This window comes from Dromiciops gliroides, chromosome 2 (assembly GCF_019393635.1).
Source record: "Dromiciops gliroides isolate mDroGli1 chromosome 2, mDroGli1.pri, whole genome shotgun sequence".
In the NCBI taxonomy this organism is placed as follows: domain Eukaryota; kingdom Metazoa; phylum Chordata; class Mammalia; order Microbiotheria; family Microbiotheriidae; genus Dromiciops; species Dromiciops gliroides.
In genome coordinates, this window is record NC_057862.1 from 479,643,569 (window position 1) to 479,671,047 (window position 27,479).

The window sequence follows — 27,479 nt, forward strand, 5'->3', positions numbered from 1 at the left end:
TTTAAGTATTTCTGATAACAAAAAATTCCCTTAAAATTTCATGGATGAGACTGTAATTCAATATTTTTCTGACAATGTAAATGTTAATTTTTTTTCCTGGTAAGATTCTTTATAAACTTTCTCACATGCAAAGAAAAAAAATTGTTTGGCTCAACAATCCATACTAAATGGATACTCCATACTAAATGGAGAAATTAAATGGAAAAAGAATGGATAAAGAATATTTTTTGGAGTAATATAGTTGTAGATTTCTACAACTATACATTCTACATGCAGAATTCTACAATATTTTTGGAGTAGTATAGTTGAAGAGAATTGGTCTTGTACTCAGGAGGACCTGAGTTCAATTACTGTTTCTGATACACATGATCCTTGACAAGTCACTTTAACTTCTCTGTGCCTCAGTATCTCCATTTGTAAAATGAAGATAACAAGAGGTTATAAACTGCTTCACAGAGTTGTTTTGATGAGAGTTCTTTGTAAACCTCAAAGCTTCTATAAAAATGTGAGATTTTTAAATTGTCCAGACTAAGATATACAATTGGATAGACCACTTATTAAGTTAGTATGTCAATACATGTATCTTGGGTAAATGTGAACTAGGTCCAGAATTAAATAGGAAGAACAGAATAGGGTGGATTGCAACTAGGAAATTGTGCAGCACTTTCAATGAATCCAAGATGTTCCCTGAAACAAAAAGCCATCTTTTAAAAGCCAATGTTCTCCCAGTGATGTTATGTTGCTAAAAATCATGGACCACCATAATCTCCAGAGAATCAAAATTCTAAGTGACTCAGAAGGAAAGATGGTAGGATGTATGTGGTAGGAAAAAATTAGGTAAGTTACAAATTTAAAGTTAGAAGATACCTCAGAGGCCTTCTAGTATACTTCCTATCTCCATTTTATATATAAGGAAATTGAGGCCTAAGAGGTTAAATTATATGACCAAGGCTGTTATACAGGTTATTAGGTGGCTGTGATTACCAACCATATTATCTTATTTCAAATCCAAAAACTGCGACGTGAAGTATTATCACCAATGATTAATTATGCATAAGTAGTAGCAAATAAAGGTATCACTCAGAAAAGGTATAAGTGGAAAAGGAGGTGGGCCAATCTAACAGTGAGAGTGAGCGATGACAGATGGACAACTCAAGTACTACACTGGTCTCCACATCATGTTACAATTATAGAGGAAAGCCTCCATTCCACTCATAAATTCTTCACTAAGGATTTAAGAAGGACAATGATGAGATTCACACATAATGAGAATATGAGGAAGAGTTGTAATCTGCATTACTGGTACTCCCTGATATAAAGAAGTGTAAGATAATTTTAGAAAGGAAGTTACTATAATGGAAATGCTAAAGGACTCATGGGTAGCATCTTATTCATGAGTAGACTTTGATCCATCAAATCCTTCAAGATATAATTTTTACAATAGCAAGGTCATAAAAAGCAATAACATCATCAAGTATTTTCAAAATACCAAAAACTATTGATTTCCACATTTTATAAATTGTCAATTAAAAGTAGAAATCATTTGATGTCTATAATTTTTACAAGGCATTTTAGCTGAGATACTCATTAATGACAAAAAAAGATGCTTTATGTTCATTTATTTTGAGACAAAAATCAAATCTATCATAAACACCTTACCTTATTGATGGCGCAGGCAGTTTTTTCTCTAATAGATCCACTGCTTGTCCTTAAAATCTTTGAAAGATCCTGCCGGGCAGCCAAGAGATGAGCAACAGAAATAGTACTTTTAGCAGACAAGAGTGTGCGTTTTGGTTGGTAAACCTTTGCTAATTTTTCTGTTTGACTCTGTTGAATGAAAAGAAAAAGACAAACTTGTTTTCAAAATAATAGACATACCAAAGAACCTCATGATTAAAAAAAAAAGTTACACAAGTCCAAAAAGCACAAGAATATTAAACTATGAACAACTTCTTAAGGGAAAGGTTGGTAGGCAACTGAAGGAATAGCACAGAATCACACAGTCTGAGCTAGAATGATTCTTAGGCCGTCTAACTAATCTCACTCCTTCTTTTAAAGATGAAAAAAGTAGGAACCATAAAAGTTAAGTGACTTTCCCAAAGTTATGCTAGGAAAAAGAGGGAGGGGTCATCCCTTTCTGGGAATGAGAGAGTAGAGGCTGAATTAGGATAACAAACACAAACCAAAAAAAATCTAGGCAGGGTGTCAAAACGCCAAAACACATGCGCTAAGATGAGTAGTAAGGAGGCAAGTTCTTAGTGATAAAGGTCTGAGGGAACCTAACAATAACTGATATTCTTATGGTGCTTTATTCACTTAACTCTATGAGGTAAATAAAATGACTATTATTACCCTCATTTCATAGATGAGGAAACAAAGTCAAGAAGGGTTAAATGACTTGCACTTGGTCACACAGCCAATAAAGGTCTAAGGTCTTTCTACCTAGGTCTGGCTCCATATCTAATACTCTACTATACCATATTGCCTCTCACATATTAGGAAGCCAAGATGTAAAGAGTATCATGGCATTAAATGCCTGATTCAACCAGGAAAATGCTGGAGATCTTTTGAGGAAGTCTGTGTGTTGACAGGGGCACGGGAAGGTAATGCTTATGACCTACTCTGTGCTGCAAAATCCTATATTTTCTTCAATTACCATTTTTCCAATTTGGCAAATTGGTCCTGGTGTAGGTAGTAGAAGATGACTTGGACTAATTTGACATGGTAAGCAGTACTTCTGAAGTAGAAGAGGATAGCATAGAGAAAAATCACTAACTAATTGGGTAATTCTTGAAATACTGTATTTGTTAACCTTTGAAAAACTGCCATGATGCTCAAATGACAATGCCTAATATTCATAGAGATCTCACTGGATCTAGAAAGCAAACTTCCAATGAGCAATTAGTTTTAAGTGGTTGGGCTGGAAGAGCATGGGAGAGACTGCCACACAACAACCACAACTGAATATGTAATTAAATGTACACACATGGATAAATAATTGTGCAGTCTGGTGACCACACATATTTGGGCTAATTAATTCCAGATAGTCATAGCCAAGACCTCTAAAACCTGATCCTGTAGTATAGGGTGAATTCTGAAGAAGAGAATCACATAATTTATCATGGTTCCCGATACCAGGACCTATGGTCCCTGATGGAAACAACAAAACCACTGGTTAAAACCCTCAATTATTTGCAAAGAAAAGGGAGAATCAAATGTCTCTCTGATCTCTTGAAGGAACTCCTTTTCCAAGTTGTCCAGAAGCCAGCCTGACCTGTTAGACACGAAGCCATAAAGTAAAACCTTGGTCAACTTTGTGGGAAATCTCTGCTGGAGATGGAAATCCATGAAGAAATTAAAATGGAAAAGAATTCTACAAAGTTTGCAGTTGGCCTGACAAAGGAATATGGGGATTTTCAGGTGCTATTGAGGGTCAGGGCCACTTCTCCAAAGACTTGCTTTTAAAAAGTTAGGAGTTTACAGCTTCTAAAGTCTCACAAAACACTTTGCCAGGTAGCTAGTTTTTCAGAAGTATGAGACAATAAATAGCATGGCTCCAGTCTCTCTGAAGCTTCATTACCGGGGCTTGAAGTTTTGTAAGCAGGTTTGTCATTGCAGTTGCACTGTTACATAATACTTAGTTTTAGCGAATGTGTAAGAAAGCTAACATAAACCAGCAATAAGACATCTCCTTGGCAGGAGAGTAAAGACAATCTTCAATTAGGGTTGAGAAGGCAGGTACAACTTGAGAGGAGAGCAATCACAAAACAAAAAGGCAAGACCAGATTGTAAACATGCATATGTGGAGACACAACAGTTGAAATGAGCTGGTAGACCAGTAACTAGACTGGGAGTCCATATGAAATTAAGAAGCTAATGTTTAGAGAGCTAAAGAGAAGTGACTTTTTGTATGACTTGGACTCTTTTGGTCATTTTATTGCAATTGCTTGTGTTTTCTGCCCCCTGCTGGCATTGATATGTTGGCATGCTCACGAGCAGGGCTTGCTAAGCTTCCTTTTTACTTAGCTGCTCCCACTAAGCCATGATAATGTAGACACACACACGCTATATAGATCTAGACACAATTCCAAAAAAATTTTCTTTTTCGCTCATCTTTAGGTTCCTGTGAAGTAGCAGACAATTTTAGAGGGGACCACATAGGCCCTACTGTTGTTAACAGTAAATTCACAACTATACAACACTTAAAGGATAAAATATCTTATACATAATCTCATCAATTTCACAAAACCTCTTTTACATTCTCTTATCTTAAAACAATAATAATAATAATAATAATAAATAATAATGATAAGGTCCACTTTACCAATAGACTCTTCTGAAGTCCAGTTTTTAAAAGTATGCAACTTTTCTTTTCTAAATTAATACATTAAACTTAAGCAAATCATTTAAGTGCTGCTTGATGCTTCATCTTCAGCCCTAGACCTAACCATTTTCTCTTTTCATTTAACCACAAATCACACTACAATCCAGGCACAACTACATTGATTTGTATGAAATAATAAATTAGAAATGTTAAACTTCTTTTAGTATAAGGGAGTAGAATAGTCCCAAACAGGTAAGTGGTCTTCATTTTTTCAGATCACAGAAAGAATCACTAAAGCACTGATCTGAGATTCTATCACAAAGAATTAGGGTTCTTACTTACTATTCCACCAACCTCTTGATCATCATCAATAAACATTCACTAAGTGCCAGGCACTATGCCAAATGCTGAGAATAAAAAAAAAGGGGGCCAATCCTTGCCCTCAAGGAGCTCACAATCTAATGGGGTAAACTAAAAGCAAATATGGAAAAATGAGCTACATACAGGATAAATAGGAAATAATTAAAAGAGGAAAGGCAGAGATTGGGAAAAACTTTCTATAGAAAGTGGGTTTTTCATTGAATTTATCCCAGAGAAAGAGTTCAAATGGTAAAGCAAAAGCTTTCCTCATCCCAAAGCTAAATTTTACCATTTCTTATCACAACCTGTGTATACTATTCAACATGACACATGCATGTGGACCCTTAAAGATTTTAAGTACATATGTGTAGGGGTTTTTTTGTTTGTTTGTTTGCTTTTGGTGAAGCAATTGGAGGTTAAGTGACTTGCCCAGGGTCACACAGCTAGTAATTGTTAAGTGTCTGAGACTGGATTTGAACTCAGGTCCTCCTGACTCCAGGGCCAGTGCTCCATCCACTGTGCCACCCAGCTGCCTCCATATGTGTTTTTTTTTTTAAATCCTTTTCTGACAGATTTCTCAGAAGATATTTCGAAGCACTGAATCATATCCGACACATAGAATATGTAAAAGTGCAAAATTGCACTTAAAAACTACTCATTTTCTCATGAATTCTTTGGCATATGGCCTGCTAAGAAATCAAATATCCATATTTTGGTATGGGATACAAATGAACACTACAAAGTTATTTCCCCTTCTTCCTCCATTTTAGGTTTTTCCATTCTAAAGCCCTACTCTGAAGTCTCATACTGGTGGAAAGAAGGACCTATATGAATGATATACAAGCTCTAGAATATGTAAATCAACCTCAAAAGCTTCAGCGTATATACCTAACACATGTATCTTTGGGTGCAAGGACTAATTTCATGAAGTTTAGACAAGCCCAATACCAAAACTTGGGCAAAGGTAATTAATTTTTTCACCCACAGCAACTCATGAAAATCACCTCCTGAGGAGCAAAGGGGCTGTGATTTCCACTACTCAAGGATGTATACACATTAATGACATCACATATACTGGGAAGGTAAGGTTTTATACACTGGTGGCACACAGTGGAAAAATCAAACAGAAAGTATTGTTTATCATCAGCTATGAGTCTAGCATTGTGCTGTTTATTTTAGAATATGAAATAAGTTTAAGATCTGACCCATGCACAGTCTATTCAATTTAAGAACAAATTCCTTCAAATACCTTTAAAGTATTTAGTTACATACTACTGATTCCTAATATAAAACTTCATTTACCTATCATTATTACAGAAAGATTTCACACCTGTTACTTTTCCAGATAACAAAGACATATTCCTTCTAGCAGTGAATTCTGTATTTTCAATTCTTTTCTGTAAATTTTTTTTCAAACATTCATTATATATCTTTGCTTTTAAAAAAACAGATTTAGTATAATGTAATCTTTTCTTGATGATTCAGGATCATCACAATGAATATTCATTATTTTACTGCAAGACAATATCATTTTTTGTCTGTCTTTATGTTTTCAATTTCCTCTCTGTTAAGACCATTACTGTCATTTGGGCCTTTTACAAAAACACCTAACCCACTTCTAGGTTTGCTTCTTCTAATCATCTATGGGCTGGGATACCAGATAACTACTCTTGATATAAGATTCGTGCCTAATAATGATAATAACTGCAAACTTTAAAGCATTATGTAAATGTCAAAGAGTCAACAAAGTAACTCTGAGTATAAGAGACAAAGGTATAATGGGAATAAAGGCTTTCATTATCAGTTAAAAGCTGAATTCTGAAATGCTGAAGGTTGTCATAAGTCTGATCACATTAATAAATTGATATTACTCTACTTAATGAAGATCTTTATGAACGCTTATAAGATTTTAATATGCCTGTTATAATATTTCTCAATAGATAGGAATTGGACTCTGGGACTATGATCCTATGTTTCTTTCAAAGTCCTTTTAGCATAGCATAACAATAGGACCAGATTAAGTGTTGTTCAGTTCTGTTCAACTCCCCTCGACACCATTTAGGATTTTCTTGGCAAATATATTGGAGTGGTTTGCTTTTTCCTTCTCTAGCTTATTTTACAAGATGAGGAAACTGAGGCAAACAAGGTGAAGTGACTTGCTCAGTCACACAGCTAGGAAGTGTCTGAAGACAGATTTGAATTCAGGTCTTTTTGACTCTAGGCTGAGCACTCTATCCACTGCACCACCTAGCTTGCTTTCCAGATTAAGTGCTCAATAAATATCTGTTAAATGCAACAGAAGAAGCTTCCATAGTAGAAAAGCCTGTTAATAATCAAAAGAAAAGGCAAAAGAAAAAAAGACCCTAGCTCCCTGACCTTGGACAAGTCATTTAACTTTTCTTGACTTTGATTTCTTTATCTGTAAGATTCTATAAATATCCAGGCATAACTAACCAAACTAGCCAAATGTCATAATGTGAAGGCTTTAAGTAAAAAGTAAATTAATAATAAAATTACTAACTATAAGCCCTGCTTCTTAGTAGACTGGTTCAATTTCAAAGGTGAAGACTAATTAATGTCCTGGCAAGAGTTAAGAAAACATACATTTGGAAAAATTCATGTATGAGTCAATAATGTATTCCCAATTCAAGGGTTGGAGAAAGAAACCCCCTAAATTTCACCAGATTATGTTCTCTGCAAATAAAACACATTACTAACATTTTAAATGGAAATCGCTAAATCAAACTAAAAATAGAAAGTAAAATTAACTCTTATGTCAAAGAAACTTATACTGACTTTCATTTTTTTTTTCTTTATTTCTACTACTGATTTGGAAATATATATTTTGAAGAGAAATAATAACGTAAAGAAATTGGCTATCATACTTAGAGGTCATATCTTTCAATACTCTGTGCTTTTGTAGTGCCACATGTACCTTAGCTCTGTCTGACCAGCCAAATGACTGTATGGTGACATCCAGACGTTTCACTAAAAGCTTCCTTCGAACTTCATATTCATTAGTTATGGCTTGGTTTACTGCTTCTATTTTCTCCTGGAATAAAATAGTCAATATCAGTTGAAATGCTCCACTCGTAAACATTAGCTGTTTTGATTTTCTCCTTGTGATAAACAGATCAACTGAAATAATTTAAATCCTAAGAAATTACATTATGATTAGAATTCTATTTAAATTAAAAGTACAAGATAGCAATAGCTTGCATTTATATAGCAATTTATGGGGAAAGAGAGTTATCCTCCCCAAACCTTGTGAACTGGTTAGTATTAAGTACTCCTACATAACTTGTTCAAAGACATACAGCTTACAAAACACCCTGGCTTAAAAAACAACAGGTAATGTATTATCTCCTCTCCTGATTTAAAATTTCTCATACTGAATTGACCCTGATTAAATATTTTCAAATTATGACCTCAAATTTAAACTCTTAATATTAGAAAGCCCAGACAAATTAAATTTCACATGAATTTTAATGTCTAGTTTACACCTATTCTTAGGCATATATTTTTAATGCTAAAATAAAGGAAAATCTTTGGGGAATCTTCACTTTTACAAAAGGAAAAAGTACCTTTATACTAGATTTAGATACAGTATTCCTCAAAACAGATCCTTTAAGAAAAAAGTTCAAAAAGCATGACTTATGTCAAAAACATGTAACATATTATGGTCTACCAATTTACCCCCAGATGAACCCTTACATACCCAGTGAGCTGGTCCCATTGTTTTCTTCAACAAAGGCTTTCCCACATGATTAGGAGGAACTTTTGCTAACGTTTCCTTTAACTGAAACAAGTAAATAAATAAAATGAGTTAAAGAAGATTCTCCCCACCTTCAAAAAGCTTCTTCATATATCGTTACAAAAGAAGACCCTGATAATTGAAAGGTGCTTATGATTAAACTAAAGATCAGCAAAGGCCCTAAGGCAGGTGGGAATGGGGGGAACCAGAAAGTTGGTTAACCTGGCTCTTGTCCCACTGTCTATTTCCCCGTACAGTTATCAGAGCATATGTATAACCTGTAGCATGAATAAATTAGGGTTCATTTTTGTACTGGGAACCCCTCCTGCATTATTTTATTATGGTACTCCTTATTGTACTCCTATTTACTTAATTTGCAGACTACAAGTGGCTCATTAAGAAAATCATAAGGAGAAAAAAATGTGATATATTTTATTCTGTTCCATAAATTAATAGAAATGTTCTATGACATATACATTTGTTTATATGCCAGCTTGTTTTTATTTGAAAATTTTTATTTATAAATATTTATTTATAAATAAAGCACATAAGACACAACAGTGACTGAATTAAGAAATTTAAATATTAACATCCTAATTATTTCTACCTGAGAGGAGGAAGTAAAGAAAACAAAAAAAGATTTTTGTGTTTTTTCTTTGTGAATTTAAAATTATGATGGTATGCAGGAGAAAAAATGTTTGAAAACCTAATTTTTACTATTTTATAATAATGAAAGTGACTACACTCTGCAAATAGGAGTTGAGTGAATTTTGATTACAAAAAAAGGAAATAATCTGAACTCCAATATTCATGTTACAGGAGCCACAATAAAAACAACACCTTATTTTTAATATCTGAACCTAAAATTTGCTAAAGAAAAAAAAAATCAGTCTTTCTGGGAAATATTCATCGATTCATTTCAGACAAATGACCAACCAGGCTTTCTTTAACACAATGCATTTTGGTACAAAAGTCTTACTTTTTTTTCTATGCCGCTGAAGAACTGGAACATGGTTATATTGGCTGGAGGTTTGGACATTCCTAGAGCAATACATATGCCCTTCAACTCTTGAAAAACCTCACTACCACCTCCTTCTTGTGCTTTTTTTGGGGGAGAATTCACACACAGCATTCTGGCAGCTTCTAGTTCTGAAATAAGGTATGCTGAAAGAAACAAAACCAAACATCACAATGAGATATTAATGTCAAGCATGATTAAACTTTGGTCAGAACTCTATTGTACTTATGAGAGCTATTTCGGGAGATTCAATAATCCCAGTACAACACTATCAATGCTTGTAACTTAAGAAGCAGACCATTCTTGAAAATTTATCTAAGCAGCAAGGGAGTAGACAGAAAAATTACAAAAAGTTTTCACAAAAGGTTAAAATGACCAAACATGGCCCAAGAAGAGATGAGAAAATGTATCTCTTTCTTTTCTTTGGAAAGATAGGTAAGGGCAACAAAAACCCTAAATACCTGAATAGATTATGAAGGTATTCAGTTCAACACACATCTATTAAGAGCCCACTATATTCAGTGTACTGTGCTTGGCACTAGGAATATAAAGAAGAAAAACTATTTCATTTATACCTTAGTGGTGCTTACAAAATTTTATAGCACAATACAATAAATTATGTTTATATAACAATACAAGGATAACCTCAAGTCAAGAAAAAGCTTATTATACTCTTTGCAGAGAAAGATATAATGCAATTTATAATTTTCCATGAAAAATTATTAAAATATCTCTTCGACCTGTGGTAAAAAAGTTTTTAACAGTCGGTTAGTGAATACGGAAAGACGCCAGTTTTTCAAGGACCACCCTTTCGGGAAGGAGACCGACGGCCATGCATGGGCTCTGCACGCCAGTCTGGCTGCTAAGCACTCCATTTCCAGGGTGCGGGCTTAAAAAGCAAGGAGAGAATGGAAGTGAGGGCTTTCTCTTTTCGGCTCTCCTTGTTCACTGGCTGCGCTGCACACATAGAGGCTGACGGAGGTTGGACTTGGCCCGGCTCGCCATAACAGCACGTGCTTGACGCGGTTCTCCCTGCCAAAGGTGGCCTTGGGCTTTTGGTGAGTATTATACGGAATATAGACTAAGTTTAGACTTAAGACTATTTGTTTTGTATTTCTACTTTCCTATCCCTCTAATCAACATCACCTTGTAATTTCCAAACAATAAAAGCTCTAACTAGAGACCAGAGGCTTCTTCCATTTACTAGTCTGGGAGATAAATAAGGGAAACAGTTAAAAGGAGAGGTTAATGCTCTAGTATCCAATTTTAAATCTCACAAACCCTTCTACCCTCCAACCCCACCCCTAAAACAAAAGTTTTGGCATAAAATGAACTAATTTTTAATCATCTAGAACAGTCAGCTCTCCAAAATAACTACTTCATTCAGTGTTCTTAATATCAAAATTTTACTATATGAGGTTTTGTTGTTCAGTTGTTTTAGACCCTTTGTGACCCCATTTAGAGTTTTCTTGGCAAAGATACTGGAGTGGTTTGCCATTTCCTTCTCCAGCTCATTTTACAGATGAGGAAACTGAGGCAAACAGGGTTAAGTGACTTCCCCTGGGTCACCTAGCTGGTAAGTGTCTGAGGCTGGATTTGAACTCATGAAGATGAGTGCTCTATCCACTGTGCTACCTACCTGTCCCAACTATATGATAGTAGCAAATGTCAAATAGTTCTTGAATGCAAGTGTTGCTTATTTTGGGGATTTAGAGATTTCAGAATCAATTAATATCAGGTAGGTTATGCTTTTAGTTTTGTGAAATCAAGGTAAAAGTATGATTTAATCACACTTTAAAAATTTAGGCTGCACATGACAGAACCAAAATGGTTAATAGAGAAGTTATATCAAAGATAAGTTAGAAGATAACAAGTAAGCAACTAGCTGTCTTTGATAAATTCCCGGCACTAGACCCAGCTAACCTACATCTTAGGGTGCTAAAAGAACTGGTGATTATGATTGATAAATATTGACACAGACCAGTGTCATTTCAGTGTCGTCAGTAGCCACAATAGTGACCCCAATACAAAGAGATGGTAAGTAAAGGTCAGTTTAGAATAGAAATTTATTTATATAACCTCATGGAGGAAAAAAAAAAAAGAGCACCAGATTTGAAGTGAAAAAACCTAGGATCAAATCCCAGCTCACCATGTTCTGTGTGTGTGATGTATAAATCATCTATGCCCAGTGTTGTTTTATTAGATGGCCTCTAAGGAACTTTTCTAGTTTTATAACTATGATCATAATAGAAGACTATAAAAAAACAAGAAGTGGTGGAGGAAAAACAAGTTTACAAAAGGCCTGGCCAGGTAAGAAATTAAACCAGATTATTCCAAGAACACTTAAGGATGATACTGGAAGTGAACAGATGGAAAATGGAAAAGATATCATGATTCTCTTATTATAAACTTTTCTTCATTAATGGTGAAGTCATCTTATATTCTAACATAACAGTTTCTGATATGCTATATGAGGAAGAAAAGACGCAAAAGAAAACAAAGCAACATGCTGCATGAGGAATTAAGCTAGAGGATCTATATGTCCACAGGTAAGAAAATACTAAGAGTACAAAGTAACTAAGCAGTGATTGGAAGGTGAGAACTAAAAACTAGGAAATATCAGGAAAGGCATTTTGAAGAGGGCATTACTTAACATGTTCCTTGAAGAGCATTAGGAAATTAAAAAAGGAGGGAGAGCATTTCAGGCTTGAAACACAGCCTATGCAAAGGCACAGGTATAAGAGACGGAATATAGTTTACAGGAAATATCAAGTAGGTTAATTCAGACCAGAAAGACAGGATGGGGCCAGACTGAAATGCCTTAGATGCCAAAAAGAAGAATTTGTATTTTATTTGAAAAACAATGGAAAGCCACTAAAGGTTTTTGAACTGGGGAATAATGTGGTTAAAACTATGCAGTCAAATATGGCAACTGTGTGGAAGCTGGACTGGATAGGAGAGAGGCTGGCTGCAAGCAAATTAATTTTAAGGCTACTACAATAGTTCAGCCTGATAAGGCCTGAACTACAGTGGTTTGGGTATGAGTAAAGAAAAGGGACAGATGTGAGAGATGTTAAAGATATAATCAGATATAATCAGACCTGGCAACTTTGGCAAACTAACTGGATATGGGTGTAAGGATAAAGCTATTGAGTTCTATTTTAAAGTTCTACTTTGAGATTCCTGGGGGACATCAGAAAGAACTTGCAAGATATGGAACTGAAGCTCAGGAGAGAGATGGGGAGTTAGTTCTATTCACTTGAGAATTGTCTGCATAGAGATTATAGTTGAATCCAGGAGAGCTGTTGAATCCGTCAAAAGGAGAAAGGGAAAAAGAGGGGGGCTGGGAGAGGAAGAGCCTAGGACAGAGTTTTTGGGTACATCAATGCATAGATGCCAAGACATAGAGGATGATTTTGCAAAAGAGACTGAAAAGGTGGGGCAACTAGGTGGCACAGTGGATAAAGCACTGGCCCTGGATTCAGGAGGACCTGAATTCAAATCTGGCCTCAAACACTTGACACTTATTAGCTGTGTGACCCTGGGCAAGCAACTTAACCCTCATTGCCCCACCAAAAAAAAAAAAGAAAGACTGAAAAAGATCAGTCAGTCATATAGTAAGAGAATGAAGACAGAGAAGTGTTACAAAACCAATGAAAGGAGAATTCAAAAGAGAAGGCAGATTAGACCCAAGGGTAGGTACAGTAGGTCTGCACTGGAAGTGATGAAATTTGAGGTACTGAGGAATAAATTCTCAAGGTCTCTCAAAGGATAAGCACTACCTCTTCCTGCCCCCCAAGAGGCAAATGAGAAACTATCATTTACTACTGACCCATATGCCTACTTTTTCAACTGTAGAATATCTTTATAAGAATGATTGACATCCCCATCAAGGACATCCTTGATGAAGGTATCAGATAGGAATAAGATGTGGTCTTTATAAGAAATATAGTACAGCACATTACATGTTTAACTGTCACATAATTGACTGAGAGATGAAGAGATTAAAAGATATCACTCTGCTTACAGTTTCATCAGGTAGAACAATGTTACCATAAAGACTCTCCTCATGCACATGTTTAATGAAACAATGATGGTGATGACGATAGTTAGCATTTATATAGCACCTTCTATGTGCCAGGCATTGTCCCAAGCACTTTGCAAATATTATCTCATTTGATCTTCACAACAACTATGGGAGGCAGATACAATTATTTAATCATTTCCATTTTATAGTTAAGGAAACTATTAAGATTAAGTGACTTGGCCAAGGTCACATAGTTAATAAGTCTCTGAGGTTTGAACTTGGAAGTCAGGAAGACTCCAAGGCCAGAAATCTATTCACTATATCACCCAAGTGCTACAAAAATTATAGGCTTGGGGCAGCTAGGTGACACAGTGGTTAAAGCACCAGCCCTGGATTCAGGATGACCTGAGTTCAAATCCAGCCTCAGATACTTACTAGCTGTGTGACCCTGGGCAAGTCACTTAACCTTCATTGCCCTGCCAAAAGAAAAAAAAATTATAGGCTCACAGATGAAGAACAGGAAGGGACTTTGAAGTAATCTAGTCTAATTCTCCTCATTTTACAGATGAATATTCAAAGAGAGTAACTAGCCCAAGGTCACATATAGTTAATAAAACAGTGCAACTGGAATTCAAACTTATGTTGTCAGACTACAGAGTCAGAAGTACCTGAATTCAAATATGGCTGCAGACACTTACTAGCTGTGTGACTCTGGGCAAGTCACTTAATCCTAACTGCCTCCAAAAGAAAAAAAAAAAAGGGAAGAAATATAATTCTGTTCCACAACCATCTCTTTTTTTTTTTTTTATGTATCACAACCATCTCTTAATACCAAACATAAACCAGAGAGAGATGCTTGCCAAAAGTGATCATCATGGAGTATATCCAGTGAAAAATCCACCTAGCCGCCCCCAAACACTTCATTTTTAACATCACTGATTCTGGTGGTGCCAGATGGATGCAAATCATGGAATACCACAATCTCTGAAGAATCGCAATTGTAAATTACTTCAAGGACTATGGAAAAATACACTGGGTACAAATGCATTGAGGTGCATTTCCAAAGAAGAATTATATTCAAGAAGCAATGTGGGGCAGCTAGATGGCACAGTGGATAGAGCACTGGCCCTGGATTCAGGAGGACCTGAGTTCAAATCTGGCCTCAGACACTTAACACTTACTAGCTGTGTGACCCTGGGCAAGTCACTGAACCCCAATTGCCTCACCAAAAAAAAAGAAGAAGAAGCAATGTAAGAGAACACTGAAGTGATGTAGATATGCCTATCATATAGGGAGAGAGGGATACCTGTGTTGTACAGGAAGAAGAGGTGTATCTGTGGTGCAGAGATTCATAAAGGGCAGGTCATGCCAGATTAAAAGGCAGCAGTTTATCTGAGAACCATCTGGAAGTTAAAGTGATCTATAAACTCAATGAGTTATCAGTGTTATACTCAAATGGATCTACAACCTCATTGATTCAGGAGTTCTCTCCAACAGTGCAGACCCATCAATGCCAGCCTGTCCTGTGCTGTGCTTCCCTTGTTCATCCATGTTTTTCTTAAAGTTTGCTATACATAGAACATCTACCATGCCCTTCTTGTTTTCTCCCAATATGATGAGGGTACCAAAGGAACATCTTAGATGTTTACCTGTTATCAGCTCTTCAGGCATTTTCCTCATCTTCTTCCCACCAGAACCTTGGACTGCACCCCAGGTCTCTCAGCGCTGATAGGTACCTTATCTTGTTGGGGCCCATGTATCCACAACACTTTCTCAGCTATATCCTTACCATGACAATGAAATCATATGTGTACCCACCCCTCCGTTCTAGAAGGCCTCCAATGTTATCTTCCTACATTATAATGTAAGCTCTTTGAGGGCAGGGACTATTGGCTTGTATAGGTATACCTAGTATTTTGCAAAATCAATGGCTCATTGTAAATGTTTATGCTCTAGTTAGATATCTGTCCGTCCATCCATGCCATGTGACCAGTTCATCTTTTCTTCCTATCTAACAATGACCTGATGATGTCCTTTATTCCTGTTCCTCTTTGGTGTTTCTCATTGGTCATGTGTTACACAACTACTCACACTTCCACCAGTGTGATCTTGTAGACAAAAAAATTAACATAATCATTTGTTGCATTAAGAGGCACAGTGTCCAGGAGATTGTCCCCAAATATACTCTACCCTGGTTGGAACATATTTGGAGTATTTTGGTTCTGGGCATCACATACTGCTAAGCTGGAGATCATTCAGGGAAACTAGAGATTTTAAGCCTGAAGGAGACTTTAGGGGTGATGTAAAAGCTGTCTTTCAAAAGCTGAGTTCTGCAGAAGAAGGATGAAATATTTTCTTTCTGGCTTTAGAAAATAGAAGTAAAAGTAACAGGTAGAAGCTGTAAAGAAGCAGATATAGGCTTAATTCCAGGAAAAATCCCCCAACAACTTGGAATGGGCTACCTCAAGAGGTCATCTGTGTTTTCAAGCCTTCAAGCAATGCTGCATGATCATTAATGCATATATTGTAGAAGGGATTCTTGTGGTAGTGGGGCAGAGTAGATTGTATGCTGGATTTTGAATCAAAGAATTTAGTTTCAAATCTCAGTTTTGTGACCTTGGTCAAGGCACATAACCTTTCTGGGCCTCAGTTTCCTCATTCATAGAATGAGGAGTTGGAACTAGTCTCTGTGGGTCCCTTCCAGCTCTGAATCTATGATCCTATGTTCAGGTATAGGCAGAACTAAATAAATGTTATGTCCCTCCCATCCCTGTGACTCTATGATTCTAAGAATAAAACTTATATTTCTAAATTATTTCCATCATGGCAAGAGCTTTAATATTAGTGGTTTTGTTAGTCTACAGGCTCCCTGAGAGTAGGAATTATGTCTTATGCTGTCTTTGTATTACTTCATAGTACCATTATGGTATCTTGCATGTAGCAGTACTTAATAAGCATTTACTGAAGAACCTTATTTTCTAAAGTAGCCATGTGTTATAAAAATTCTGGTTTTTATATCAAGTTGTAGATTTACTACTCACTTTTTCCTTTAGCTAATGAAGAATGGTAAGTATGTATGCTCAAAAATTATGAAAAGAAGTAGCCTTTCAAAAAACACAGAAAATCATTCTTGAGTATTTTGAAAGGGAGAGGAAAAATTCAAATATCAGTTGCCAGTGTAAATCTCTGTACTGTATGTTTATCATATAAAAACAAAGCTCATTATTAAAATAGCATAAGTCTGAAGGAATACACCAATTTATCAAATATTATTTAAAACTCAATTGAATTAAAAATGACCACATTCAAATAATTTTACCTCTAGGGACCTCAGTTTCCTAATCTATAAAATGAAGTTGGACTAGATGGCCTTGAAGATTCCTTTCAGATCTAAACCTATGATCCTAAGATCTAAAATTTCTAAGAATACTATCTATGCCTTTATCCAAGTCAATGATAAAAATATAAGTCAGTACAGGTCTAGGTACAGTTTACTGGGGTTCTATAGTACTGTAAATTTCCTTCTAAGAAGATATGGAACCATTAATGATTACTCTCTAAGTCTGGCTATTCAACCAGTTCTGAAATTATAATTTCCTAGTCTAGCCCAAATTTCGACACTTTTCTCCAAAAACAGAACAAGAGATTTTATCAAATGTGTTGCTAAAATCTATGCAAACTGCATCTATAGCATTTTCCTAATATACCAATTTTATTTACTTACTCCATCATAAAAGGAATTAAGGTTAGTCTAGCATGTGCTGTTCTTACTAAAGCCATGCTAGTGATTACTGCTGCTTTTCCTAAATGTTTACTAGCAATGTTTATTTTTCTTTATAATGGCAGAATCTCTATCCTCAAGAACTTTTAAGTGGCTTCCCACTGCTTACTGAATCAAGTTTAAACTTCTTAGCCTGGCCGTGTGAGATAGTGTTAAACTAGGAGACAGGAAGACCTAGGTTTGAATCCCCACTCAGAAAATGATTAGCTGTGGGACTAGGGATAAGTCACATGATCTTGCTGAGCCTCAGTTTCACTCTATAAAATAGACGATATAAGATCAGCTACTGCACAGGATTGTTATGAGGAATAAATGAAATAAATTATGTAAAATACTGAAAGTGCTTTACAGATATGAGTTGGAATGATGATGATGATGATCTGATCTTCCTTTCCAGTCTTATTCCATACTATTTCCCCTTATATATGTGGTACTCTAGGCACACTGCCAGGCTAAGAAGCCTTTAGGTATAAAAAGCAATTCTTACACATCACATGTTCTTTCTTCATCTCTATCTATTGATAACTAATCTATCATCTAATGCTATAGCTCAACTGCCAGCCTGTCTATAAAAGCAGTATACTGAATAGTACCATGGACTTGGAATCAAGGAGATCTGGGTTCAAATGCCAGTGCAGACATCTATCAGTTATGAGATTAAGAGGAAATATCTTAACATTTCTGAGTCTCAACTTAATCTCTGTAAAATGGGAGTGCACCTACTTCCATTAACTATCTCACAAAGTTACTGTGAAGTAGATTATTCTTCCTTCATGTGATTTCATAAGCAGTCAACATTTATTAAGTACCTACTATGTACCTACTATGTACAGAGCAATGTCATATAAATGTTCTTTTCTCATGCAGTTTATATTAAATATATTGCATTTCTTTCTGCATATGAATTATTATTCCTAATAGGCTGAAGGGGAGTTGTTTTTCTTTTCATTTCTTTCAAATGCCCATAGTACCTCATAGTACAATGTACAGAACAGATGTTGAGTAAATGCTGAACGAATACCACTCTCACTAACAATAATTACACTGAATGGAGCTTAATAGTTAAAAAAATTATCACTATGTGTTGAACAAAAACTATCAGTTACACAAGAAACAATGTTACCTATGCACTGGTCTTAAAATCCTCTCATATTTTGAAGTTTAGTAACATTTTTCCTGAAAAAGAAAAGGTTTTTTCCCCCCAAATGTAAAAAGTATGAGTCAAAGAGTATGTAAAGTGCTACATAAAGGTAGCCCTGGACTTACTGAGCAACAGGAGGCAATTCTTCTGGTTGAGAAGGCGCTTTGTCACATCCCCAGATGTCAGTGAAATATATGGACAGTTCATTTCCCCAAGTAGCCCACTCACCTCAAGCTGGAACTCATCAGCTTCATCTGGGCCTTGAAAAAACAACAAAACAATACTTTTAATAATAGTTTTATTTCTAAAATAAAGATCATATAAATTTGTTCTAATTGGGCTACCTGATTCCCGCTTCCTGCTCCTATACCACAAATCCATGCATTCTTAAATATACTTTCATCATGTTACTTACTTTCCAGCTCAGAAATGTTTAATGGCTCCCTATTTTCTATCATGTTAGATCTTCTCCTTGGCATTGTTATAATCCATTCTCCCATATGCTTAGCTTAGTTTTAGCTCAGTTTTGTCCACTCTGAAATGTACACCCTCTGCTCTAATCATACCAGTCTTCATGCCTTCTCTTATATTGTCCCTCTTTCATGGAAATCACCTTTTTTCTTATTTCTGCCTATCCAAATCCTTTAAGGTCTAGTTTAGCATTCCTTGCCTACTTTAGCTCTCATTGTTCTCCTATTTTCTGAATGCTCATAGAACTTATAGTGTATACTACACAATTTAGCACTCAATTATACTCCTACTTGACTTTAGCAGAGAAGAGCACCACGTACAATAAATATTTGAATTGAAATATCACCTGGAACTGCTTTCTAATTACTTCATGTAACCTGCTCTGCCCAAATATACTATAAACTTCTAAGTCAGGGGTCATGTTTTAAGCTTCTTCTGTTTACTCAGAATCTAACATCAGAATACAAATGAAGCACATAACAAAAACTTGACAATTGAACTAAATTAAAATTTATGTTGTTCCTTTCCTTCTACTTCAATGATTTCCTACCAAGTATGGTACAGTAGAAAGAACTCACTATTTGACATAGCATATCTTCTCCAGGTGGGTATCAATTTCTATATGTGTAAAATAAGGAGGCACTCAATTAGGTCAAGGCTCAATATACCCTGAGTGCTATGACTCCAGAAAACTGAGAAATTTCATCTAGGGACCTACTTTTTAAATAATATTTAACATCCTGTAATGTGAACTTTCAGGTGTCAATTTTGATATTGAATTCTATGCATTATGATATTTATTAGATATCTGAGGTAGTATAATGACAGGCTCTTGGCAGGAGTGGAACCAAGTATCTGTCAGAGGGGATGGATAGTGCTATTTAGTTCCCACTTATATTTCTACTTCCTGCTACCCAATTACAGCAGCTAGAGCAGTCAGGCCTGAAAAAGTCTTAGGGACTAGAGTAAATGAAAATAAAGCATAGCATTGTGAGCTGGAAAGAACTTTAGAGGTAATCTAATCTTAGGCTCAATACATTCACTTTAAATCTAAAAGCCAGCCCCAAACATTTAGAAACCAAATTAATTTATTAAATAAATCATATTTAAAAAGTGCTTTCAAATGGTTAAATGTGTTTTAATTCATGAATACAGTTGAAGTGGGAACAGTAGGAGTCTATAGGACTGAACTGCAATTTGACCCAAAGTAAGCATAAAATAATGGAATTTTTCCTTTGTGGGGAAAAGGATCTTTTTTTTTTCTTAGCAGCATAAAGGAGACTATGAGCAGTATAATACAAGAAGGCTTTCACACAGTTTTCCTATACAATCACATGGTGGCTTAGGATATATAGTAAGAAGCAAAATGAGACAGAGGACAAAGGGATAGAAATTGAGTTTCTCCATTATATCTTAACTACACTGATGCTCATTACAAAACATACCTCAACCTGTACAAAATCTTCTCCTCCTAAAAAATATCCCCCATATACCACACGGACCCAAAGTATCCGTTACTATTTGCCTTTACACTAAACTCTCTCATTCTCCATTTCTTCTGGTTATTCTGACCTTCCAACATTCTTTATGATTAGATAAAGAGAGCCTACTAGAGAACTGTCTGCCTGAATAAGAAAGGTTTGGGAAACCCTATGGGTCCAGCTGAGAATGATATACTTTGTTTTCCTCATACCAAATAGAGCTAATAAAGGATGAAGTTATCTAATTAGTCCCTAGAAATCATTAAGCATCCCCAATGTGCAAGACACTGGAAATCCTCAAAGTGTACTACTCTGTACAATTCATACTGGTAAAAGGTTGGGCACTTTGCCTTAGGTGCTGCAAGCTTTCCTCTCTGTTTGGGAAAAACAACAACAACAACAACAAAAAAAACCTGACTGGTAAAGTATCAGGTTTCAGGCTCTTGTCTCATTTGCAGAGAAGAAAATCTAAGTGCTAAAATTCCACTAAGAATCCATTATTGCACCTCTCAATTCTATAGACTTGGATATAATGTACACTGTGAACTCATAGTATATAGTAATACAAATTATATAGTATATATATTATATAATATATAGTAATACACATTATTGAAATTAAAGCTTTTAAAGAGGATGTTCTCTCAAGTACTTCAACAAAGCATTAAGTGAAATTGTACTGGGTTTACATTAGCTTCAACATAGGTCTAGATCCTGTCAACACATCTTACAAATGAAGTTTAACTCTATGCACTAAATCATGCTATAATAACAGAAAAGAGTGACTATTGGACAGTAATGAACTCATGTAATTTTTAAAGTTATATAACTCTCCAGAAGCTTTTGTCTAACTTTCTAAGTATTTTAGGCTCTAACTTTTGAATTGTCTTGTATGTGTGTACACACACACACACACACACACACACACACACACACACACACACACAGAGTTTATTGATTCCAAATAGAAAACAAAACTGATGGTTTCCTTGTATAAGAAAAACTAGAGAAATAACAAAATGACTATTACAAAATGTCTCTTTTTATTAATTGGCTCTGACTAGGGATATTAATTCTTGAAAAGAAAAAATCGGTTTAACAACTCAAAAGGCCTAAATTTCATTTCATATTAGGCATCTAAAAATAAATAGCAATTAAAAAAAAATAAGCCTATTACTTACTGTTAGTTGCCTGCACGTTTTCTTCAAGTTTACAGAACAATCTTAATTCAGATACCAGCCAAGCACAAAGTTTGGTGAATTCAGGGGAACTGGCTCCACCAGTGACTGCCTGAGAGAAAGCTCCATCGTCTAACAAAGGACCTTTGTAACTGGTGAGTAAAAGAAATTATACTAAATATAAATAAAATAACTTTTAATAAACGATGGATAATAAATATATTTACAAGTATAACACTGTAGTACTTTAAATAAGTACTTTAATATAAGATATAAAATATAAAATATTGAAATTTTAGTAAATTATACTACTTGAACAGCCTTCACTAAAGAGGGAGTAGCAGTAGCAATGGAGTCATGGAGCTGGGTGCACTGGGGAGAGGGTAAAGAATATGTTGATTACTTTGGCAATCTAATTCTCCAACTCTGTGCCCTTTTCTCTGAAATTGCACCTTGTGTCTGTCTGTGAGCATCCATTACAAGTGGGGTAGCACTAGGTTGGGAGGAAGAAGAGAGGAAGGAGCCCATTCCCTGGTTAATCCAAAGGAAGCTACACTTGACTCATTCTTCATATAACAGGTTTTTGGGGACCCATGAAAGGAGAATGAGAGCTATGCATTTCAATCTAAAAATCTATTAAACACTTTCTACATGGTCCTATACACAGCTTTGTGTTTGGTTCAAGGAGTAAAGAGATAAAAAGCAATATAGAATAGATCCTAAAGGAGCTCAAGATCTACTGGGGTTGGGGGAAAGGAGGAGGCAAAGGGAGAAGATAAGGGAAAGCCATGCATGCAAATAACTGTTAAGTAAGAAACTGATTAATGAGCGGTTAGACAGTATTATGATATTAAAGTTGAAAGGGAAAAGCAGAAATAAAGGAGGATTTCATGGAGGTTACATTAGAGCTTGTCACTGAAGGAAGGGCAGGGGTTGAACAGAGGCTCTGGCTTTAAATACTAGCTCTGCTGGTTATTACCTATATGACCTTGGGAAAGTCACTTCACCTCTCTGAGCTTTAGTTTCTTTAAATAGAAAATTAGTTTGGACTAGATAGCCTTTGAGGTCCCTTGCAGCTCCACATCTATGATTCTATGGTACAATTTTGGTGACTTTGTTTAAAAGTTTAAGCAAAACACATATAAAAAATACTGAAATGTGATTTTTAATAATCTACTAGGATACTATTATATAGTCCTGTTAAAACATTTTTAAATTTATTTTAACTTGAATAAGCAAGTTAATAAAATTATAGTTATTTCAGAAATAAAGCCAAGATTATTCTTTCTACTGACTATGGAAACTGAAAAGGCTACAGATATAGTTGTTGGGTTTATTTTTTTAACGAAAGAGAATTGTTTTGGTTTAAAAAACATGCAGTTAACAATGCATAAAGAAAATAAATCCATTGGATGGGTCATTGCCTTTTTGAACCTGTCAAAATATCTTATAGGTGATTCCACCTCCAGGACTAAGAAGCCTTACTTCAAATTCAAAGTCTTCCACTTATAAACAGAAGAGTTTAATTTTCTCCATTACTTTTTATTCAAAGCACAGTTACTGATATTGTTTTGTTAATAAAGTAGCTGCACTTCAATCTTTCGTCAGTGACATAATTTCCTTCACAGAGAAATATGACTTCTGCCCAATTCTTGCCCTAGTTGCATTAGTAAAATGGTTGTGTCATACTTAGTCTTGGTTCAACATTTGTGGGGCCAGTCCTTTGCTTAGACAAGAGTCTAAAGTCAAGCTTGTCACAGTTTTTCCTTTGTTTCTCATGTCCACAAAACGAGAGAGAGGTTTAATGGGGCCCTCTGGTATGAACAAGCAACTTGGCTTAATGAAACTGAATAGGTTAGTCAAAGGGTGTAGTATGAACTGCTGAAGCCATTTTAACTGACTTTTTAAAAAAGGTATATGTAATAGAAGAATTTATGAATGTTTAAGAGTATAGCAAGGATGCCTTCCTAATTACATAACTGTTACCTAGACTACTGAATTTTCTGTGGTTTGCTATTAACTAGAAACATATTTATTAGTACTTTTTGAGCAGATGTTATTGAAGATACATTGTTTTTTTCTAATGGTAGATGAAAACCATAACAAAATACAATGAACAATTGTACATACAAATTCATAGTTGTAGGACAAAACCTGGTTTTTCATCATGTTAACTGGTAGCTTCATAATGTACAAAATCAGTTTTTGCTACTTCAGTCAGTCATTTCCAAATGACTTGTTCCCCAAAAGAAAACACTCCTTAACACCAGGTTTTTAATGTCTGGAAGGCTCATAATTCTCCATCTGAGACCTCAGTCAATAAAGAAAATGCCACATACCCATGCTTTTTTGTGGTTTCATTTTTTAAAAAATCATTACTTTTATTTCTGTAGAATACAGAATACAGAACTTTCTTCATAGAAAGACTATAATAATTGCTTAGAAAAACTGAAGGAGCATGCTGGTTCTGCAATCAGAGAACCTGGCTGGATTCATAGCCTATCTCCAACACCACATGTGAAACCTTGTCTCCTTTTCCTCATTTACAAAAAAATGAAGGATTTGAAGTAGCTGGCCTCTGAAGGCCTTTCAGCTGTACATCTCTGATTCTGTTAACTAGCAATAAGGATTATTCTTTTTTGCATGTGAGATTTCATTGCTATAAAAATAACAAACTAGTGTATTAACTCCTTTAACCTAGGGAATTCAGCAAGTAGCCTGGCACCTTATTCGGGTCTAAGAGTTGCCTGCAGGTATTGAAGTTAAATGATTCCTTGTTGCCAGGATATGATAGAGGCCTACTTGAACCAAGAAATTCCTGAGTGAGGCCAGCTCTTTATAAACTATAAAAAGATGCCTTGCATCACCAGGCATTAAGTTAGGTTCATTTAGAAAAAAATATCAATAACTTTCATACTTTTAATGTGCTGACAACACAAATAATACAGCAGCAGGTAAAGCTGTTGTCAGGTTTACCTTGGCAGACTGTGATGTGTTGCATTTTGGATAAGGATTCAATTACAAGGTTAGAACTCATGGTCTTCATAAATGATTATGTTATAGCTTTAATGAAAGAACTAGAAAGCAATAATGAGAGTATTTTTAAAAGACCACTAATTAAATAATTACACTGGCATAATACTTAGAAGACTTGCAGAAGTTTTTGAGGGGCTAGAGAATGTCATTTTTGGTTTCCTTTAAAAGGGAAGCTATTGAAATAATATCACAGGGTTAGAGATGAGATCTCCAAATATAATGAACAAAGGAAAATTCCTAATAGTTGTCTTATATTGTTTGGTCTCTTGTGTGGCATGACATTTAGGTTTTCTAGATCTAGAATTAAGACCATAAATGAAACAAAGTATAGATATGGTCTGGGTTTAATATACTTAATATACCAATTATAATTTGTGATTTTTCCCCCTCTCCAGTTAATCTTTAATTAGCATACAGAAGCCACAAAACAAAGCTGCATATTAATGACAGAATGCCCTCCCCTCCAAAGTAAATACTAAATGTAGTAAGTAACCATAAATTCAGGAGGGAAAATTGTATTTCAAAAACACACAAGTGCATTATAACTCATATCCTGATGAACTTCAATGACCTTCAGTATTATAAGTAGTATTATACAGGTGGCCCAACTTTGTAAATACATATGTAGAAAAAAATAATCATTAAACAAAAGTATAAAAAAGTAGGGAAGAAACTTTCCACTGCACATTTGTATGAGCATTTATGTAGAATGAATATATTTAGAAAAGGGTAAAATAAGACATTTTACTAGCTAATTAGTTTGATGTGATTTAGCCTGTGATTTCATTAAGGAGTGCATAAAAGCACTCTACATCAAAGGAAGCTAAGAAAAATCAGAAAGAACACTAAAGGACAAAAGTTGAGAATACGAATACTTCAAGCAAAACAAAGTAACAAGTAATATGGCTATCTTTACTAAAAATTCCCCCTAAGATAGCAAAGAACTCCAAACTGATAAAATCTAACTAAGTAACTGTTTGTTTTCTGATGGAAATAAATTCCCCAAACCATGTGGTGGTAAAAAATCTGTATAATTGGTTACTTTGTAAATGCAGCTAAAAGGATATTTTTACACTATCTCTAAGTACACATTTAAACATAGTTTCTTAAACAATATTTAGTTTAGAGTGTTTCTTCATTCTCAAGTTTTAATGCTGGACATACATCCGATTGCTCTAATAAGAAACTAGTCTTGTTTTCGGCTTATTTATTGTTGAGTAAGGGTTTTGAAAACTTAACAGCTATTGGCAGGAGGTGGCATTGGTAGATGTAAAAGAAATATGGAGACAATCCTGGTGGTTGAATGAGGGCCAACCAGTAGTCCCAATCTGTGGTAGAAAAGGAAGTCGGGGTAAACTACCAATGGTTTCAATACTGATATTCATTAGCTGGGAACAGCAGATGGGCTGACTACTAAAGGTGACTGAGAGATGCGCTTGCATAAGCGGGGTAGAGATGGAGGGAAATGGTTTGGGTCGAAGGAAATTGTTGGTGATAAGTGGTAGGAAAGGAGCAGGAAGGTTAGGAAATAGAAACAGATGAATAAGATTAACAGGTTAGTGACTAGGCAAAACGTGAACTGAGTGAATGAGGAAGGCGACCCAACGAACACACTCAGGAGAAGGGGGAAAGGAGGACTGGGGTTCTAGGATTGAACCACCATGCTGAATGGACAGGAGGAGGAGAGGGTGAGATCTGGGGTGGTGGTTGGGGAGGAACAGCAGGCCCACGCGGAGACAACGATAAGGATGACTGACAAACTCCCAGGATCCAGGTCTAAAGCCCTGGTGACGTGACAGGACCCCGGAAGGCACAAGGAGCTTGGTACGGATGGGGAGAAATGAGATGAAAGAGTCTCTCCCCAATAGTTGGGTAGGAGAGCAGGAAGGGTGGGATAGGGGGAGCTGGCGGGTAGAGGTGGGGGGAGGGAGGAGGCAGCATCGAGGAGCCACGGGGCGCGGCACCGGGAGAGAAGAGGTGGCCCAGCTGGGGGGAAGGGCCAGGATAACGGAGACTGCGAGGTTCAGGGGTACAGCGACCGGGACTCTTACCCCAGATCCTCCAACGACTCCAAGATGTCAGTCTCCAAGAGGTCACACTCCATGCTACTGTGGTATTCAAATTTCCTAGTCGTCAGGCTCCCCTCTTCCCCGGCACAGTGCAGAATTGCGCATGCGTCACCTCTCCGAACTTCCAAATCGACAGATTTTTGCCTCGGGTCTGGCACTGCGCATATCCGAGCGTGCGCGCTAGTCTCAGTCCTTTACTTGACCACTCCCCCACCCAGCGTGGAACTTCCTCGCCGTGCAGGTATGCACATGCGTACTACTGGAGAACGAAGCCTGCAGCCAGGAGAGGGGCAAGTGAGGCATGGTTGCGTGGCGGCTGGACTGCACTGGGAGACTAGACCCAGCACGCCGGGTGGCTCCCTGAGCACATGCTCCCCACCCCCATCCGTCCTCTCTAGTTGTGCATGCGCAGATTGTGGGGGCGGAGTAAGGAGTTGTTGCCTCTGTCTGGGAAGACTGGGAGGCACTGTGCTTGCAGATCTTTCTTGCTGAAACATCTGTGTCCTGGGGATAGCCAAAATGGAACTCATGAAGGGGGCGACGAGACGGAGATGCTAATAGGATAAACTTCACAAGATCTTCCAAGTACTCGCAGAACTGTTGTGTCTCCAGTACTTGAGCGCAGACGGTGTAATTTTGGATGTAGAGTCTGGCCTTACGTAGCCAAAACGTTAGAATAGACGCGGTAAAATGTCACATAATCGCAGAATCCTAATCGGAAAGAAAAACCCTTACGTCCACACACAAGGAGGCACCCTGGGAGTTATTTTGTATCAAAGAAAAGGCAAGAATCAGAATTACAGAAAGCACGGACCACAGAATGCCATCTTGTCCAAATT

The 27,479-nt window shown here is 36.3% G+C and overlaps 1 protein-coding gene across 1 annotated transcript in view; it reads right to left on the bottom strand.

The window, feature by feature from the left end:
* FAM98A (family with sequence similarity 98 member A) overlaps positions 1-26,854 on the bottom strand; it is a 29,380-nt gene extending 2,526 nt beyond the window's left edge. The window contains exons 1-7 of the mRNA XM_043985186.1: positions 26,623-26,854; positions 21,539-21,687; positions 18,531-18,665; positions 9,418-9,602; positions 8,403-8,483; positions 7,620-7,736; positions 1,660-1,827 (exon numbers count right to left, since the gene is read on the bottom strand). Coding sequence (XP_043841121.1) covers positions 1,660-1,827; positions 7,620-7,736; positions 8,403-8,483; positions 9,418-9,602; positions 18,531-18,665; positions 21,539-21,687; positions 26,623-26,675 — 888 coding nt within the window. The 5' untranslated portion in view covers positions 26,676-26,854. The remainder of the gene's footprint in view (positions 1-1,659; positions 1,828-7,619; positions 7,737-8,402; positions 8,484-9,417; positions 9,603-18,530; positions 18,666-21,538; positions 21,688-26,622) is intronic.
* Positions 26,855-27,479: the final 625 nt, after the last annotated feature.